The 16,174-nt window shown below is 43.7% G+C and overlaps 1 protein-coding gene across 25 annotated transcripts in view; it reads right to left on the bottom strand.

Annotated features, from left to right (window-relative positions):
• The window catches only part of scrib (scribble planar cell polarity protein), a 64,278-nt gene that overhangs the window by 5,981 nt on the left and 42,123 nt on the right, over window positions 1-16,174 (bottom strand). For 6 of the 25 annotated variants that reach the window (XM_083936224.1, XM_083936231.1, XM_083936234.1 and 3 more), the window contains 22 exons: window positions 15,654-15,764; window positions 15,386-15,562; window positions 15,161-15,277; window positions 14,673-14,861; window positions 14,450-14,569; window positions 13,778-13,834; window positions 13,178-13,234; window positions 12,265-12,345; window positions 8,848-9,267; window positions 7,526-7,597; window positions 7,331-7,384; window positions 6,793-6,846; window positions 5,807-5,929; window positions 5,021-5,131; window positions 4,583-4,633; window positions 4,138-4,308; window positions 3,182-3,341; window positions 2,866-3,085; window positions 2,698-2,787; window positions 2,429-2,611; window positions 1,047-1,199; window positions 340-479 (listed from right to left, as the gene is read on the bottom strand). In XM_083936224.1, the coding sequence (XP_083792350.1) occupies window positions 340-479; window positions 1,047-1,199; window positions 2,429-2,611; window positions 2,698-2,787; window positions 2,866-3,085; window positions 3,182-3,341; window positions 4,138-4,308; window positions 4,583-4,633; window positions 5,021-5,131; window positions 5,807-5,929; window positions 6,793-6,846; window positions 7,331-7,384; window positions 7,526-7,597; window positions 8,848-9,267; window positions 12,265-12,345; window positions 13,178-13,234; window positions 13,778-13,834; window positions 14,450-14,569; window positions 14,673-14,861; window positions 15,161-15,277; window positions 15,386-15,562; window positions 15,654-15,764 (2,911 nt within the window). The remainder of the gene's footprint in view (window positions 1-339; window positions 480-1,046; window positions 1,200-2,428; window positions 2,612-2,697; window positions 2,788-2,865; window positions 3,086-3,181; window positions 3,342-4,137; window positions 4,309-4,582; window positions 4,634-5,020; window positions 5,132-5,806; window positions 5,930-6,792; window positions 6,847-7,330; window positions 7,385-7,525; window positions 7,598-8,847; window positions 9,268-12,264; window positions 12,346-13,177; window positions 13,235-13,777; window positions 13,835-14,449; window positions 14,570-14,672; window positions 14,862-15,160; window positions 15,278-15,385; window positions 15,563-15,653; window positions 15,765-16,174) is intronic. The other 19 variants (XM_083936226.1, XM_083936218.1, XM_083936223.1 and 16 more) reach the window with 13 other exon arrangements.

Genomic DNA, 16,174 nt, shown 5'->3' on the forward strand with positions numbered 1-16,174 from the left:
GAGAAGTTTCTTAAAAAATGTAATTAATTGGATTACAGGACAAGGTAAAAACTGGGGCTCTTCCTATGAGTTTTTCCTATGATAGTAGCCATAAATAAAAGAACGCTTCATTTCATTATAAATGTCATTTATTTTGTTTTAGACAGAGAAGGTTGAGATTCTGTCCACAGAAACAAAACAGAAATATAAATATCTACTATTAAGGTATGAACTGTTCAGGAACTGGGGGTGGAGTAGTTCAGTGGTAGTGCAGTCCTTTGTTGAAAAAAGTCTACTGAGGCAAAGTAAAGCTCGTCATGTGAAAAGGCCTCGGTGGCATCAGGGACAGGAGCTTCCTACCTTCCATGGGTGTGGGAGAGGGGGTGGGGGCAGGTGATGGTGACTCCGCAAGCTGGTCTAGTGTTCCACGTTTCTTCCCGTCCCGGGACTTGGCGATGACCATCTGCGCTTTCAGTGCATCCTGTTCAAGAGACTTCATTCTACAAGAAGAACAACCATCATCAGGTGAAAGAGTAGAACACGAGGACACAAACAGAGACCTACAGAGGCACACACCGCTACAGGTGGGTGTCATGCCCATCACTACTAATTTTGGGTGCTCCTTGTCCTGGTTTGCTGTCACAAACAACCAGTTTAATTCAACTGCACGATAAAAAAGGGAGGCATTCCAGGAAAAGGACTACCTACAGCTAGTAGGCTCACCCTCAACTCACAAATAGCTTGCAAACACACTGCGCGATGTGTGTTAGTACAAATAATAGTATGAAAATCAAGAGAACAGCAAGGCGCAAATGAAAGAGTGCTGCAGAGAGGAAGACACGACAGAATAGAGAGAGGGAACCAGAGGAAGCTAGAGATGGAAACAGCAAAGACGTGCAGAAGCATGACGGCACTAGAAAGGCAGTGGAAGCACTGTCACAGTGTTGCTGCGAGTGCTTGCTTGGACCTTTCTGAACTTGGCCTATAGCAAAAGTACCCCAAAGCACCCCAGCACACCCCCACGATGCCGTGCGTCTGGCCCTGGTGGCTGGGGCCGAGGAGCAGACCTGAGCTGGGAGGCTGCAGAGGAGGTGGTAGAGGAGGAGGTGGGGGGCTGGGGGGCCTCGGCCGTGCCCTGAGATGCCCTCACTCTGGCCTGGTAGAGCCTCTTAGCCAGATCCTGCTCATACTGCCTAACATCCTCCTCTAGGCCACAGGGCCTGGGCCCCGCGAGGCCAGGGAGAGGGTGACGGACAGGAGGAGGGAATAGGAGGAGAAGTGCACCAGGATGAAGGAGGAAGATGAGGAGAGGAAGGAGGAGAGGCAAACGGACAGGAAAAGAGAAGAAAAACCAAAGAATGGAAGGTAAAACACTGACACGTTTAGAAGAGCCAGGAATAATAAAAGAGATAAGTAGGACAGGAGGTAGGCTAAGCACACACACAGGACCCAGAATGAACTTAGATTTGGGTTTGAGGTTGAGAACTGAACCTTGTTATTGACCAGTATGACAAACTGTTCATGAGGACATCTGTGTCACTGACCCTCTCTTATAAACATACCATGCTACGCAAGCTTTGTTTTAGCCTTAGTTCACCAACACTTCAAAGAACCAAACATGGACAGGTTCATTAAGGTAACACAATACTATATATAATAAAAAAAAGTTATTTCCAGGTGTTTCTCTGCCAACATCCACTTGCTGCAGTCGTCCCGGTCAAAGGTTATATCACATGTGAGGTCACATGCTGCTAAAAGAAAACAAACCTTCCCCCTGTAGTCCTGCTTCTGACTCATGCTTTGTCCAATTTAATGCACAGCAAAAAAATATAATCTATATAATGCTTCTGAATAGTGCAAGTGTGAAGCCACTTTGGTGTGAACAGATGAAGCTAGTAGGCTCATTAGTGTGGAAAGATGCAAAGTGGGTCAAAACATTCAAACGTGAACAACATAAAGTGACTATTTCAGTAAGAAGTCAAAAACACCACACCCTTGCTGGATACCTTTTTGTTTGTCCTCCGTGTTTATTATATTTTTTTACAAAATGGAACTTTGGCTGCAATCGGTTTTGGTTCTAGTAACTTGTCATGTGCAGTTGTCAACTTCTATGCCATTTCAAAGAAATTATGATTCATCAAATAATTTATAAATCAGCCAACAATGAAAATAATCTGGACTTATGAACAGGTTTTCATTTTTTGTTATAAAGACGTCACCACAAATGTGACAGAGACCACGTTGGTGTAAATGTGTTGTTCTCTTTACTGGGATGATTTATTCTTACAGATTCCTTCTAGAAATCTCTATCGCACTGCTTTAATAGAGTTTATCCAATTATAAAGATTATATTTTTCCTTTTACACCTCTCTATTAAAATACCACAGCACCAGAAATAAGAAGTACCTTCTTCCTGGTTAGAAGGTGTTATGTGTTGTGTTTTATTTACCGTGCTGCCCTCCACATGGCTCTCTTCTCAGCCTCCAGTGCTCGTTTCTCAGCAGGGGACAGGTCTTTGTCGGGGGCAACAGCCAGCTCGGGACTCTGCATACGGAGCCTCTCCTGGTGTCTGCGCTCTGCTTTGGCAGTGCGGATGGGGGCCGCGGTGTCCCCGGAGTACGCTGGGATCAGACTGATGAGACACACAAGAGTCGGCGGTGACTACAGCGACAAAAACAACAGCAAAGAGACGCTCGAAGATGTTTGCGATATAATTACCCAGTCATGGAGTTAGGCCTCTGCTCCAGCCTGAAGCTGTCCTCCAGTGAATTCCTCTGAGACTCTCCCTTACCATCGACAGAAGAAGGCCTACATGCAAAAAACAAACAGTTAGCTAAAGAAATTTAAAAACGTTTAAAGCAATAATAAAAATATTCAACTTCTTACCCTGAGCTGCCACAGTAGCTCGGCGGTGTGACGTTGTAGCTCTGTGGTGTGGTGCGGTGCTGAGTTGGGGTGGAGACTGGCTCCACGTTGTACTCCACTCCATCCAGCAACACCTTGCCAGTTGCCTTCATCTGCGCCACCTGCTTAGCCAGGTCCTCCTCCTCATCCTCCTCGTCTTCATCCATCAGGTACTCCCGCGCCCGCTGCTCGAACTTCCTCTCTGGAGGTGAGATAAACAGACACAGGGCTGTAAGTGTCTGCGGCAGGTTCGCGGAGTCTGATATGTGCACGAGTTATAGAGAAAATAGAAACAGACCTTCTTCCTCCCTCATTTTCTTGAGGTCGTCTTCTCCAACAAGAGACACTCTGGGTTTGGGTTTCTCTGGTGTCTGCTGCTTCACGTCAATCTCAAAATACTTCTGTCTGTCCCTGAAGGAGCGCTGCTCTGGGCTGCCATTCCCACCAGGAGAGGGACTCTATAGGGTCACCAGAAAAATCAGGAGGAGAAACAATACTCAATAATACACACATATACACAATAATATAAAAATTACAATTAGAGATGTTCCGATACCATCTGTTCCCCAGTACTGATCCGATAACAGTTAAAAAAAAAAGCATACTGTATATATTTTTATTTTTTAACAGCTGTATACTACCAACCCTATACAGAAGTTAAATGATTGTTATTGTTGTACAGACTGATATAGAACTTCCTTTTATTGTGCCGTTTGACAGTCAATAACGTAAAAAGAGCATCCATAAACTACTTTAAAATAGATTTGTTTAGGTAAAACAATTACGGTATTATAGTCGGTGCATAGACAATAAAGATTTTAGCCAGTATTCCAGGCATTTCTGATACTGGTATTGGCACACCTCTAATTACAGTTAAGTGCTGAGGTCACAGCACCTGAAGAATACAAATACAAATGACAAAACAGCAAAATAAAAGGCCAATATTAACTTTAAAAAAAAAGTTGATTTTATATTTATTGCATTGTTGCAGAACCATTTGGCGAAAGGAGCAGGGGATCACAAGAGACGCCAGAGGAGAAAAGTATCACAGACCAAGAAGAAAGAAACAAATTGCCCATTAAAGCAGAACCAAGCGGATGTAAGATCAATTAACTGGCAGTCCCGTTATTGACAGAAGTAACACGGCTGTCTCCCAGTGTCTGGGAGCAGAGACACCACCACCGGTTGAGCCAAGCACACCGCAGCCCAGACAGAGAGCAGGGCGGCTGTAGATGTGGCGGAGGCGGTGGGTACCTGCAGGTCCCAGGACGGCTTGGAGAAGCGAGGCACTGCTGCCAGGCTCATATACTCCCGACGGTCAGGTGAGAGGGGGGACCGGGGGGAGACCTGACCAGCAGTCAGACCCTGACCAGCTCCCGCCTGACCATCTATGTCATCATCAAACACTTCGATGTTCAACTCAGGCTGAAAAGGCCACACAGGTCGTCACCAGACTGTTCTCAGTGTGTAACTGCAGTGACGCTTAGAGCGTATCTGGACATACTTTGATATTTTGTTCTGGCAGCTGCAGATTTCATATTCATCAAAACACTTTACAAAAGCCACGTCAGAAACTGTACGTTCAACTGGCTTTCTAGAAACACATCCTTGAATAATGATACAACCTCCAGTTTTTCTAATGTCAAGAAAAAACAGACAGATGTGCTTTTGATATTGTTTGTTCAATATGTTCACTCACCTCTGGAGAAGCTTGCTTTGAATGGAAATTGTTCCTCATACCATACGGGTCCTGTTGGGCACAGCAGGAAGTTAGCACAGTAAAATAAACTCTGAGGACAAAGACTGAGATACAGAGCAGGCAGACTGATTAGCAGCCGGGATATTATATAGAATAAAACGGGGGGATAGAAAATTAGTACACGAGCCACACATGGATGGACGAATGGATCAAGACTCAACACCAGCATGACAGATGATGGCACTGGAGTACAAAAACCAACGATGAACGCATTCCACACGTCACAGCACGTCACAGGCCCCCCGACACGGCGCAGGCTCCTTATAGGACATCCTGCTCCAGTCAGGAGGGAACGGGGTAGGGGGGGCGAGACCAACCAATCAGCACAGCATGCTTTTTGTCATTGTGACCCGGGGGAGTCCGGGCAGCACGGCCTACCTGCGGCGGCTCCAGCACTGCCAGTGAGCGAGGCACGGCGGCAAACGCCTTGTATGCCTGCTTCACATTCATGGGGAACTCGTCGGGCGAGGTGGGGGAGGGGGCGCGAGGCTGCAGGAGGGGGAGGGGAGGTTTGGGGGGTGGGCATGGAGGGTGAGGGAGGTTCAGATGGTAAAAGAGCCGAGGGGAAGAAGAGGAGGTGGAAAGGACGGACACACAGAGACATGGAGGAGAGGGTAGACTATGAAAAAACCAGCAGAGTTGAGACAGTGGAGAACAGGTGAAGAGCATGGCGGCTGGTTTCATGTGAGAGAGGAGGGGAGACAGACAGTAGGGCTTGGAAAGTCCAGAGCCATGACAGACTTTTCTGTACGAGCACCTTTGTGACAAGTAGGAAGACGTGAGATGAAATCATAGCTTCGTCATTATTTACCAATCCAACTATGCTGCTTTCCTAAGGAAGAAATAAGTGGAACATTTCAGAAATGCGTCTGTAACTATGAGAAATGATGTGATGCAGGAAATTAAGAGTCGGGCTGGATGCTCCGTTTGCAGGCGCAGCAGGTCTGGAGGTCACACACTGCAGCACCTGCACAGAATCAATGTCCTCCTTTTCCTTTCCTTTTTGGTTCTAACCTCTTTAGACTAAAAAAAAAAAAAAAGAAAATCATGATGCATCTCTGCTGCACTGCTATGAGACGCAGTGTTTTGGGACTGTGCAGTCAGAGCTGGAGGCACAGAGCTGAGAGTGGATAGAAAACACTATGTGGTGGTGAGGGGTCTTACAGAGGTCTGGGAGTTGAAGGGGGAGGGGCCATGCTGGAAGGGGTTAGGACTGTGGCCTTCCGGGGTGGCGGGGGAGGGACTCTGACGCACACGCCCGACTGGCTGGATGGCACCCGGTCGTGTCTGGAAAGAAAACAAATTAAATTATATAGACGGGGTCAGTCAAAGCAGTGTTGTCTCAAAAATGTGCCTCGCAATCTGTATGAATCAAAAGTTAACTTCAGGAGGAATGACAACGCAAAATGAATGGAGCTGAGAGTGGATACGAATCACAGCGTCATTTACCATCCAGAGTATTTGTCTATTTGTCTTAGTTTATACCTAACACAGTACCTAAGTAACAACATAAATGTATCCAATCTAATTGTATCTTTATAATCATATCTTTTTTCTTCCCATGTTTATACACATAAGGTCTCATCTCATCTTCAACCGCTTATCCATTAGGTGTTCAACAATAAAACTCTATGCTAATATTTATTTTCTAAATAGAGTCTAACATTCAAGTAATTCTAATGCCTTTAAGCACCCAATAATGCAAACCTTTTCTGAAAATGTAATAAAACCCAATAATGTAATAAAATATCTCCTGACTCATTGTATAATATTGTTAATACATTTTTAAATCAATAATGTAATACCTCATTACGCGCCATCTGTTGGAAATTTCAACTTTTTACATAAAGCCAAGAGTTTACATCTCAAAACTTGAAATCAGTCAAATGTTTTAAACACTAACTGTATTATAGATGTGTATACTTGCACACTACATTTCTGAGGAAAAGATAATCAGACTTTTTTTACACGTTCTTACATTAAGAAGGTCAGTTTTGAGAAAAAATGACACACTTGAAATGTATTACATTATCTGTAAAACTGTCATGACATTGTTTTAGGTCATTGGGTCCAACTCTAATCTGCTATTATTATTATTGTTATTATGGTATTTTCTCAATGGCTTGCTCTCAAGCTCCACAGACACTCACTGATGATGAAGTGTTGTCGTTGGCAGTAGGAGTGGAGGTGTAATGAACGTTTGCCTGCAAAAAAAAAATAAAATACAGTAAAACAATGAAATAAAAATGCATGGATCGTCCACTTGAGTTTCAAATATTGGATGATGCCAGGCCACATAAAGACACTATCAAACAATGCAGCATCACCAGGGTTTATCGGGATCATACATTTGTTCTACACTGGTAACTTCGCTCGAGGAAAAACACACATTTTATTGTGTTATTGTCCTGTGAGATAATATGAAGCCACAGCTGATCAGCAGAGACATTAAGGACAATCAGGGTCTAAAATATATTTCTTCAATGAATGCACATCCAGTCTGCGTGAAGCAAAGCATCAGTAATCAGCTGGCCATGCTTTTCAGACTGGTAGCAGACACGGTAGCTGAACTAGTTGTTTTATTAACAGATGGGGATTTCAGAACAGCCGACGCATGTGCTCAAAAAATAAAATAAAATAAAAAATCCAGGCCAGAGCAGAGCAGAGAGGACCACAAGACCCACTTACAAAGCGGGTCTCCCTGCCTGCACACAGGGAGCTGTTGGAAGAGTGGTGGCTGGGCTACAGGTGGGAGGAAAGGTCAAAAGGGTCAACTGTAAAATACCTCTTCTCTAGATAAAAATGAGTCATGGAAAAGGAGAAATAAAGTAAAAAAGATGGTAGGAGGAGAGCAGAGGAGCGGCGGGGGTCGAGGCTGCTCACCGGTTGGATTGTGGGAGAGTAGGGGGCTTCCCTGATTGGGCTCTCCGTCCTGGTGAAGTCAGAAGGAGGCGCCTGGAAAAACAAAGATCAAACAAAAACACACTTAACAGCTGCTCTAACTTTCACTCTGTGCACTGACAAAACAACGCAGGAAAGAAATGCCAAAACAAGATTCACTGGTTAGTCTCGTAGAAAAGTGAACTTCCAGTAAATTCAACCAAGCTCTTGCTGATAAACGTGCACTTTTCTGTGCGTTTTTGCAGGTCCTGTTCCTCCGTGACTTTTGACCCCCCCCTCGCAGCTGTTGGGACAGACATTCCAGTCGGTCCTGACTATGTACCGACTATGTGACCAAATGCCTCACGGGGTGCCACAAGCTCTGTGCTCGCAGGAAAAACATGCAGCCGTTGAGATTATGACACACAACCTAAACACACACACACATTCTGAGAGCTTTCCCTGTGAACCTTTGCACGGACAGAAAGCTGTTTTAACCACATTAATCCTCCTCTGCAAGGAAACAGTAAAGCTAGCACTAATAAACCCAAGTATAGAGATTGAATATCCATTGGGGCCAAAAATGGTAAAAAAGGTCACCCTCCCACTAACTGAAGTATTCAGCCGCAATTACACAATATCATTTACTCTATTGTTATTAGAAAATATTAATTATAGCGTCTTCAAATGTCTTATTTCTTCCAGCCAACAGTCCAAAACTCAAAGGAATTCAGTTCAATAATCAGGAAAAATGCAAACCAGCAAATATTCTCAGGCTGCAACGAACAATTTTTCTAATTATCCATAAATCCGATAAGTTTCTAGCTTAATCGATTAATTGCTTGGTCTATAATGAAATAATGTCCATCCCAGTTTCCAAGGTGATGTCTTGTCAGTCTAAAACCCAAATATTTTCAAATTAACAGGACAAAGCAATTTTAAACATTTGCACAAAAAAATATTTAGCGATTAATCAATCATCAAAATTTCTGGAAATTATTTTTCTCAAGTAATCAATAGTCTACGAATGTAGCTCTAAATATTCACTGGAACCAGAGAATATTGGCAAAGAACGCAAAACATAAATAAACATAAAAAAATTGTTTTGTTGATCATTGCAGTTCTACATGCGTCCCAAAGCCCACTTCTTATTGTACGATGCTTTGGCTACACATCAACAAAAAAGGTGAAAGGCGTTTCTTCGGTTCAAATTAGCACGCTTGTTAAAATCTTGCAAATGAAAGATCCACAAGTGCGCCAAACAACACACTGTGCGCAGTAACACACCATGCTGCCTCCAAACCACACTCAGGCAGGCGGCTTGCCTTGCTGAACAACCATGGCTGCAGTTGGCCTTGCTTCCCGTAGCCCACAGGAGGCCCCGACAGGATCCGCTCCGCAGGCGGACGGCCTTTTCCTTTGCGATTGGCCACCAAGAAAGGATTCTCTTTGAAGCAGATGGGCTGAGAGTCCACCAGGTTTTCCTCGTCTTCAGGCGCACATGTTGATGAATTAATGGTTGTTGATGAGCCGGCACTGTCAGTGGTGGAGGTTTCATTCGGGGAGAACTGGGATCCGTTAAGATAATCGTGCTCTGTGTTCAGGCCGGGGCAGGATTCAGGGTCCGCATGGCTGAGGGGTTGTGTGGGGTGACCTAAAACGAAGCTCGGAGGCTCTAAAGGGGCTCCGTACTGAGCCTGAAGGGGGGCCTCCATGGGAGCAGTCAGACTTACAGAAGTAGAGAACTGGGCAGGAGCAAAGGAAAGAGGGAGGACAGATAGAGTAAACTGACAGAAAAAGACAGGAAAGGTTTCACTCACTCAAATTGTAAATTGTGGATTTTTGGGAATAAACAATTTCTGAATAAAGGATAATCCCAGTTTATCACAACTTTATTTTCATAGGTTTGGCCGGTATTTCCATCATAACACCAAAGTTACTGCTGAGATCTCAGAACAATACGGCAAAACGACAATAGTTTGAGAAGATGATTCACTCCTACAAAAACAACTAAAACAGAATTAAACAAACTGAAATTCTTTCTTTAGTTTTTCTGTTTATGTCGGGGAACATTATTTGGAGTGTAGCTCATTGTGTAATATACTGATTTAAACTGAGTTTGTATTGTGGCTCTGATTATTGCTTGTATAATTGCATAAACTAGAGCCAAACCTACTCCATCAAATCTGAGTTGTAATAAACCAGAGTTGTCCTTTAAGAGCAGTTGTACATAGTGAGGAAATGGAGAGTAAAACAGATCTACTAAGGCAGCCGTGTTTAATCCTCATGAATCATCAGTCAACTGTAAACAACTACAGCTAAAACAAGAAAACCTTTGGAAAATAAAAATATCCTCTTACAAACCACCAAATTAAATCTGACAAGAAGAAGAGTGATTTCCTTCTGTGTCGTCAGATGTGCTTCTATAAATACACAGTTGACACTCAAGCCTCTGGCTGCTAAAAAAGAGTTACTCACATCTCTAAATCTTCCCTCAAGTCTCTCAGTGACACATCATTCAAGACTTGTTAACTAACTGCTGCTGTATGCCACTAAACACATCACTGCAGTGCAGACTCTTGGCCTACAGCCGTAAATAACCATATTATCAGATAAGCCAGACATTCAGGCTCCAGCACACCTTCGACTCCTACTGTACTGAGCATAGAAGACGGGTGATGTCACTAAAGGAGGGGAGAAAACATGCAATGTTTAACTCGACCCATGTAGCGAAACCTGAGAGTATAAGTGCGACCGAAGAAGTGTCGTGTTTTTACAAACACAACACCAAAAAAACGCCTCAAGTCAAGCCCAGATAACTCTGTTTTATCCGACGTGACCTTGGCATATCTAGTGATAATGAAAATAGCTGCACTAAGAATACAACGAGCATTGTGGGGCAGTAATGCGGCTCCCTACATGCTGACTATAAGAGTATGTGGCGCGATGAGGGTCAGTGGGATGGAATGTGAACGAGTGCCCTTTTGGCTCCGGCACAAACTGTGAGGGGACAGCTGGGGTTTGCCGGCATGCCGACACACTGAGGAACCAGTGACTGAATCATTTTTACTCTCTGCTTGGACAATAGTGTAGAAATAGTTTTTTTTAATAATTCATCTTTGTAGTTTTTCCGTTCCTATTTTATCACATTTCCTAATGTTGAATGTTTCATTAAACGCCTGTCTCTGTCTTGATAAAGGACCGCATGACTGTAAACATCAACGACATTGACCGAAATAAGTCCAGGACTCAACCTATTGTTCTATCCCTAGCAGGAACAGTTGTGTTTTATAAATTACAATAAACCAAACCAGAAGTTCCTCCCACAGCAGTTGTACATCACTACAGTTTTACTCCCAATTCAGCACATCATGCCTGACACCTCACTACTTATAAAAGTCACAATAAATCAGTGTCGCAATCAGTAAAATCACTCTCGATTTGGCTTCACAAACCTTTCTAAATACATCATTTTAGACAAGAACCATCTCTGCTTTTAAGGCTAACAACTTGCAGGCAGTAATAAAGGGTGACTGTGATACAGTCTGAGCAGGATCACGTGCTGGAACAGCAAATCCAGCTCTAACGCAGCGAGTGTGAACAGCTGCATGTGAAATGTCGCTGAAGTTCTCTTGGACAATCTAAAAAGGACAGATACCTGCTACTGTCTATGTAGAGTTATGTGACCTAAATGTTAATAAATTGAAAATTAAATCTTCCTTTAGTACTTGGAGTAGGTCAAAGATGAATATTTTAGAGTACCAGAACAAGCAAACTAACTGTTGGTGATTGAAAGAACTCTTAAAAAAGTCCAAGCATCTATGTCCATATCATAAAATCTTTTGTTCAACACCTAACACAGACACAGATGGATCAAAATAAAGAAGAGAATGAATGGAAGATAGAAGATAGAAACATAAAAAACTCGCCGATTGAGCCTCTCTATACTCACTGTAGGATGGGAACAGGACAGCGCTGTACGTCCACTCAAACGTGCTCCTCTGAGGACTTGAAACACTTGTCTGTTCCTCTTAGACGTCACCCTCCCTCCCCGTCAAGCAACCCCACCCACTCAAGAGGCTCCATCCAATTCAGAGCCAGATGCAGGTTTAAAATATCACAGAGGATAGGCCGGTTGATAGTGGGCAGCTGTCCCCTTCCCCCCGCCATCCTCTGACTTCCCCTCTTTCACACACTCCCACTCCTTTCATCAACCAGGACAGTAACTGCCCTTTGGCCATGCCTCCTTTCAAGTCCTCCTGTACTTTATATATCCTTTTTCTCTCTCTTGTATTTTCTGCTTGATCCTTGTTCTTCTTCTTGATCAGTCCTTGATCTTCATGTTACCTCTTCAGTCCGGGTTGAGCACATCTGCTCTTTTAATTGACGCAGGACACGATTACATCACTCTGACGTGATATGTCGTACGGGGTTTGGCCTCTGTCAGTAAGTAATGTTGACTTGGGGTTTTGCACGTGGAGGGAGGTTAACAGTCCTGCTCCTGGAGGAGCAACTGGTCGACTCTGGGTCACTCAAGAGTTTCCAGGACATAAAAACAAGAGGGTTCCATGTAGAGGTCTATTCTGAGCCTTCAAGGCCATTTCCAACACATCACGCATCAGCAGCTTACCGCTTGAGGACTGCGCTCTTTTTCAAAAAATTTTAAAAATCATAACAGTTAGTGTAAACACCAGTGTCTTCTAGGCTTCCAGAAGACACCGGGACATTTAGAGAAGACTTACCCTGTTGAGCTTCTGCAGACTGGTGGTGGGCAGAGCTGCCAGGGTTTTGTAGTCAAGTTTTAGAGGTCCAGTGCCCATGTTCTAAAAAGAAATAAACAGGAAACAGAGGTGAGAAGAGGACTGGTCTGACGCTTCTTATTTAACAAGCAAGAATCTATTTAAATAATTATAGTTTTACTGGAGGAGACTACTGAATTTATAGAACTGTAGAGAATCACTCCTGAGAAGTTACTAGGGATGAGACAATAATCAATTATATCGCAACCATAAAAAACACGCACAGTAAGTTAATCATGGTGAATTTCCATTATCGAGATAATCGTGAACATCCTCACAAGAGATTTGACCGATGAAACACAACAATGATTTGGCCACAGTCCATTACTTAAAGCTCAAATCAAGTATAATTAAACAATGAGTTCCCAGTGGCTGTATAACCATGTGCATGACAACTAAGCACAATGCATCGATTAAATTTAATATATACAACAATAACAGGAGGCGAACAGGAGCAGATCAAAAGGAGGCCTCATACTAAAACATGACCAATGATGCTTATCAAACAGAGGGCATTAGAAATAAGAGGCCTGCCTCTAATACAAGCTTTTGTAGTTGAGGTGAAGAAAGGTCTCGGTCACAATTTGAGGACACGCGGCACATGAATTTCATCATCGCCCACCTGCTTTGTCAATCTTAAAGTAAGTATCACGACTTCCTCCAGTAAAACTAAGCCGTTTAAATGTGGCTAAAAAGACTGATTCCTATAAGAAAAGCAAAAGGAAGAGTCTATTTTCCCTGAAAGCAATGAACAACATGATAAAACCCTGTGGTGGTAGTATTTTTGATCAGACTGTCCATTTGCACAGACTTGCAGGAAGGTCGTCTGCAGACCTGCCGATGAGGAGTGTCTCACCTCGGTCTCCTCTTCTAGCAGGCGAGTTGCCTCCTCACGCTCCAAGCGCATTCGCTCCTTCACCAAGAAAGGAAGGAGAGGAGGAGAGGACAGGAGGGAAGAGACCCAACCACACAGCCACACAGTGATGCGATGAGAGGTGAAATGGGAAGATGGAGGATTTACAGAAGCGTTTCAGGGGATGAAGTGGAGGAAAATAATGGTATGGAGATGGGATGATCGGATGATTTTTTTTTTTACCAAACCAAACACACCAAAAGTAAAGGAGAGGTGAGAGAAAAACAGAAGGGAAAGAAAGGATAGAATCCGCACACATTAAAAAGTACTCTATTCATTAGCTATGGGAGCAGAAAAAAAGCATGCAAGGTGGGACATTGCAGGAATAGTTCTGTCAAACACAAATCCCACACACGGTGCAGAGGAGAAGCTTCATTCACCCGATAACAGACAAACCTGAGCTTCTGCCTCTAAGAGCTCCACCCTACGCTGCCCTGCTGTTGTTACCGAGCAAATATTTTATTCTCTTGCCTCGCTGTGTTGCCATCTTTCTGCTGTTCTGACAGATACAATTTCACCTTATGAAATTTCTGTTTCCCTTACCACTTTCTCCATCTCTTCTCGTTCCCACTGGGACGTCTCTCTCACCATCTCAGACTCCTGGAGAAGAGGGACATTTAAGAACCTTGCAGTCCCAATAAACGGTTGTTATTCAACCTTTAAATCTTAGCAGAAACGTCCTTTAAACCAAAGTCATTTCCACATAAATGGTTTTCTGACTGTGTGCAGAGGAACAGAAACTATTATTCAATAAACCAACAAGCCCCTGCATTCCTTTAGTACGGGCAGTCTCCCAAAAGCTCATCTGGACAAAATAAACAACTGTGCTAGCACTTCCTGGGTGCTGCGGTGTGCATGGTTGGTGTAAGTCAAACTCTGTTGTTGCAAACTCCACCTGCTAACACCAAACTGCTGTGGGAAGCACAGGGCCAGTGTGACAGAATCGCTGAACAAAAACAGCTGATTCATGTGTTGACTTGAACGCTGTCGTTAGAAAATCGCCAAACCGATTCCTGGAATGTGGATGAATGGGGTGTGAAGTGTTTTCTGGTGTACAGTTATCTTCCCTTACTCAGGGCTTTAGGGCTTTGTTCGGCCTAAACAGTGAATGATTGCTAAATGCACAGAAAGTGCCGTAACCTGACCTTGACTGCACAGATAATGTTGGTAATTAAAATACAATCAGTGTATAAATCATCATAATCTGTGCTGTACCTTCTGCATGATTTCCATCTCCTCTGGGCTCAGGTCTCGGTCTATAGAAGAGATGCTTTCCATGCTGTTTTTACGGACGATGCCTGTTGCAAATGGGTTGGCAATGATGCCTGGAGACGCCTGGAAATGGGCCCAAAAAGAGTTTTGTTTAAAATGTGATCAAAAGTGACATACCTCCGTAAAGATTTTAAGCATGTTTAACCAACTGCTCCTGGTATCTCACCTCCACGGCAGCCGCATTTTGTGGGTCGAAGCCATCACACATCAGCATGACCAGAGAGTCTCCTACAGCTCGAAGCACTCGCACTGCCTCTGTGTGCGTCATCCCCAGCAGGCTGTGGTTGTTCACCTCAAGGATACGCATGCCAACCTGCAGGCGGCTGTCTCTGGCTGCTGCACCGCTCGAACTCACCTGTTCCAATATCAACCAAAGTATGGGTGAGTTAATGACAACAATTGCTTAAAAATATAACCAAATATTATGTTAATGTCATATAATACACTGCGCTTACAAACATACCATCACTTTTATCTCAGTAGCCATTTGTATAGTTTAATTGTTCTGTAGACAGAAGACAAGTATGCTAATATTGCCCTAGAATGGCTTAATTTTTTCGTAGTTACTGCACTTGTATGGCGGTAAATTTCTCACTTAGATTGGATCTTGCTTTGAATTGCAAAGTTGTGGTATTTTTTCTATAATTTCTGAACCTTAGAGATGAAGATTCCTTCATCTGTGGGGTCAAAAGGGTTTCCTGCATGACCCTTGGCCCCTCCACGAATACTGATACCAAGCTTCTCCCCTGGCTGCTTCTGGATCACAATCTCCTGCAGTGAAATGAACACAGCTCGTGAGGCGGGGAGAGGTGAGCATCTGCCTGTTATGCATTGCATTAGCGGAGTTTTAGTTTTATCTGTTTGAGCTGATGGCCTCACCTGCATCCCAGGCGGTGAAGGGTCCCTCCGCACTAACATACGGATCTCCTGCTTGTTGGCCAGCAGCGCTCGCACAGCTTCCTGGTGTGTGGCGTGACGCAGGTCGATAGCGTTCACTTCTAATATTCTGTCCCCGACACGCAGTCCACTTTCACACGCTAGACCGTTAGGAATCACCTGACGATGAGGCACAAAACGTATTTAGGGGAAGCAAAAAAATATAAAAATTGCAAAACAAGGAATTTCACACCACCTTTACAGTCCATACCTTTGAGATGAACACCCCGGGTTCATTGACACCGAACGGGTGACTGGCATGATCACTGCCTCCCACGATGCTCAGGCCTAGAGGGCCACCTGACTTCACCAGGATCACTTCCTGTTGGAATTAGAGGTAGAAGATTTGCTGTAGCAAAATATTCTGAAAAATACTTCAAGCTTAAATCTAACAAAGAAACATCAGGTTACAGTCATCTCTACATCTAGAGTTTGTTCAATAAACACATGCACGTATCTCTCTTTACAGACATAAGCCATTACATAAAGTGCATTATCTTTGCAGCATTAACAACTGGAAATGCTACCCGCTAAAGTACACCATCATTTAAAATAGACCAAGCCTTCATACCATGCACCATCTTCTCTGGAACTGGACAGCATTAAGGACGAGGCAGGGGCCAAATAAACAAACATTAACGCAGAAGGCTTTCATGGAGCTTCTACAGCACGCTCTCATAAAACTAAAGCGCTATTTAACACATTTAAGTACTCGAGTCGCCCCAAGGGGAC

The sequence above is a fragment of the Echiichthys vipera genome (genome assembly GCF_963691815.1).
Source record: "Echiichthys vipera genome assembly, chromosome: 21".
Classification (NCBI taxonomy): domain Eukaryota; kingdom Metazoa; phylum Chordata; class Actinopteri; order Perciformes; family Trachinidae; genus Echiichthys; species Echiichthys vipera.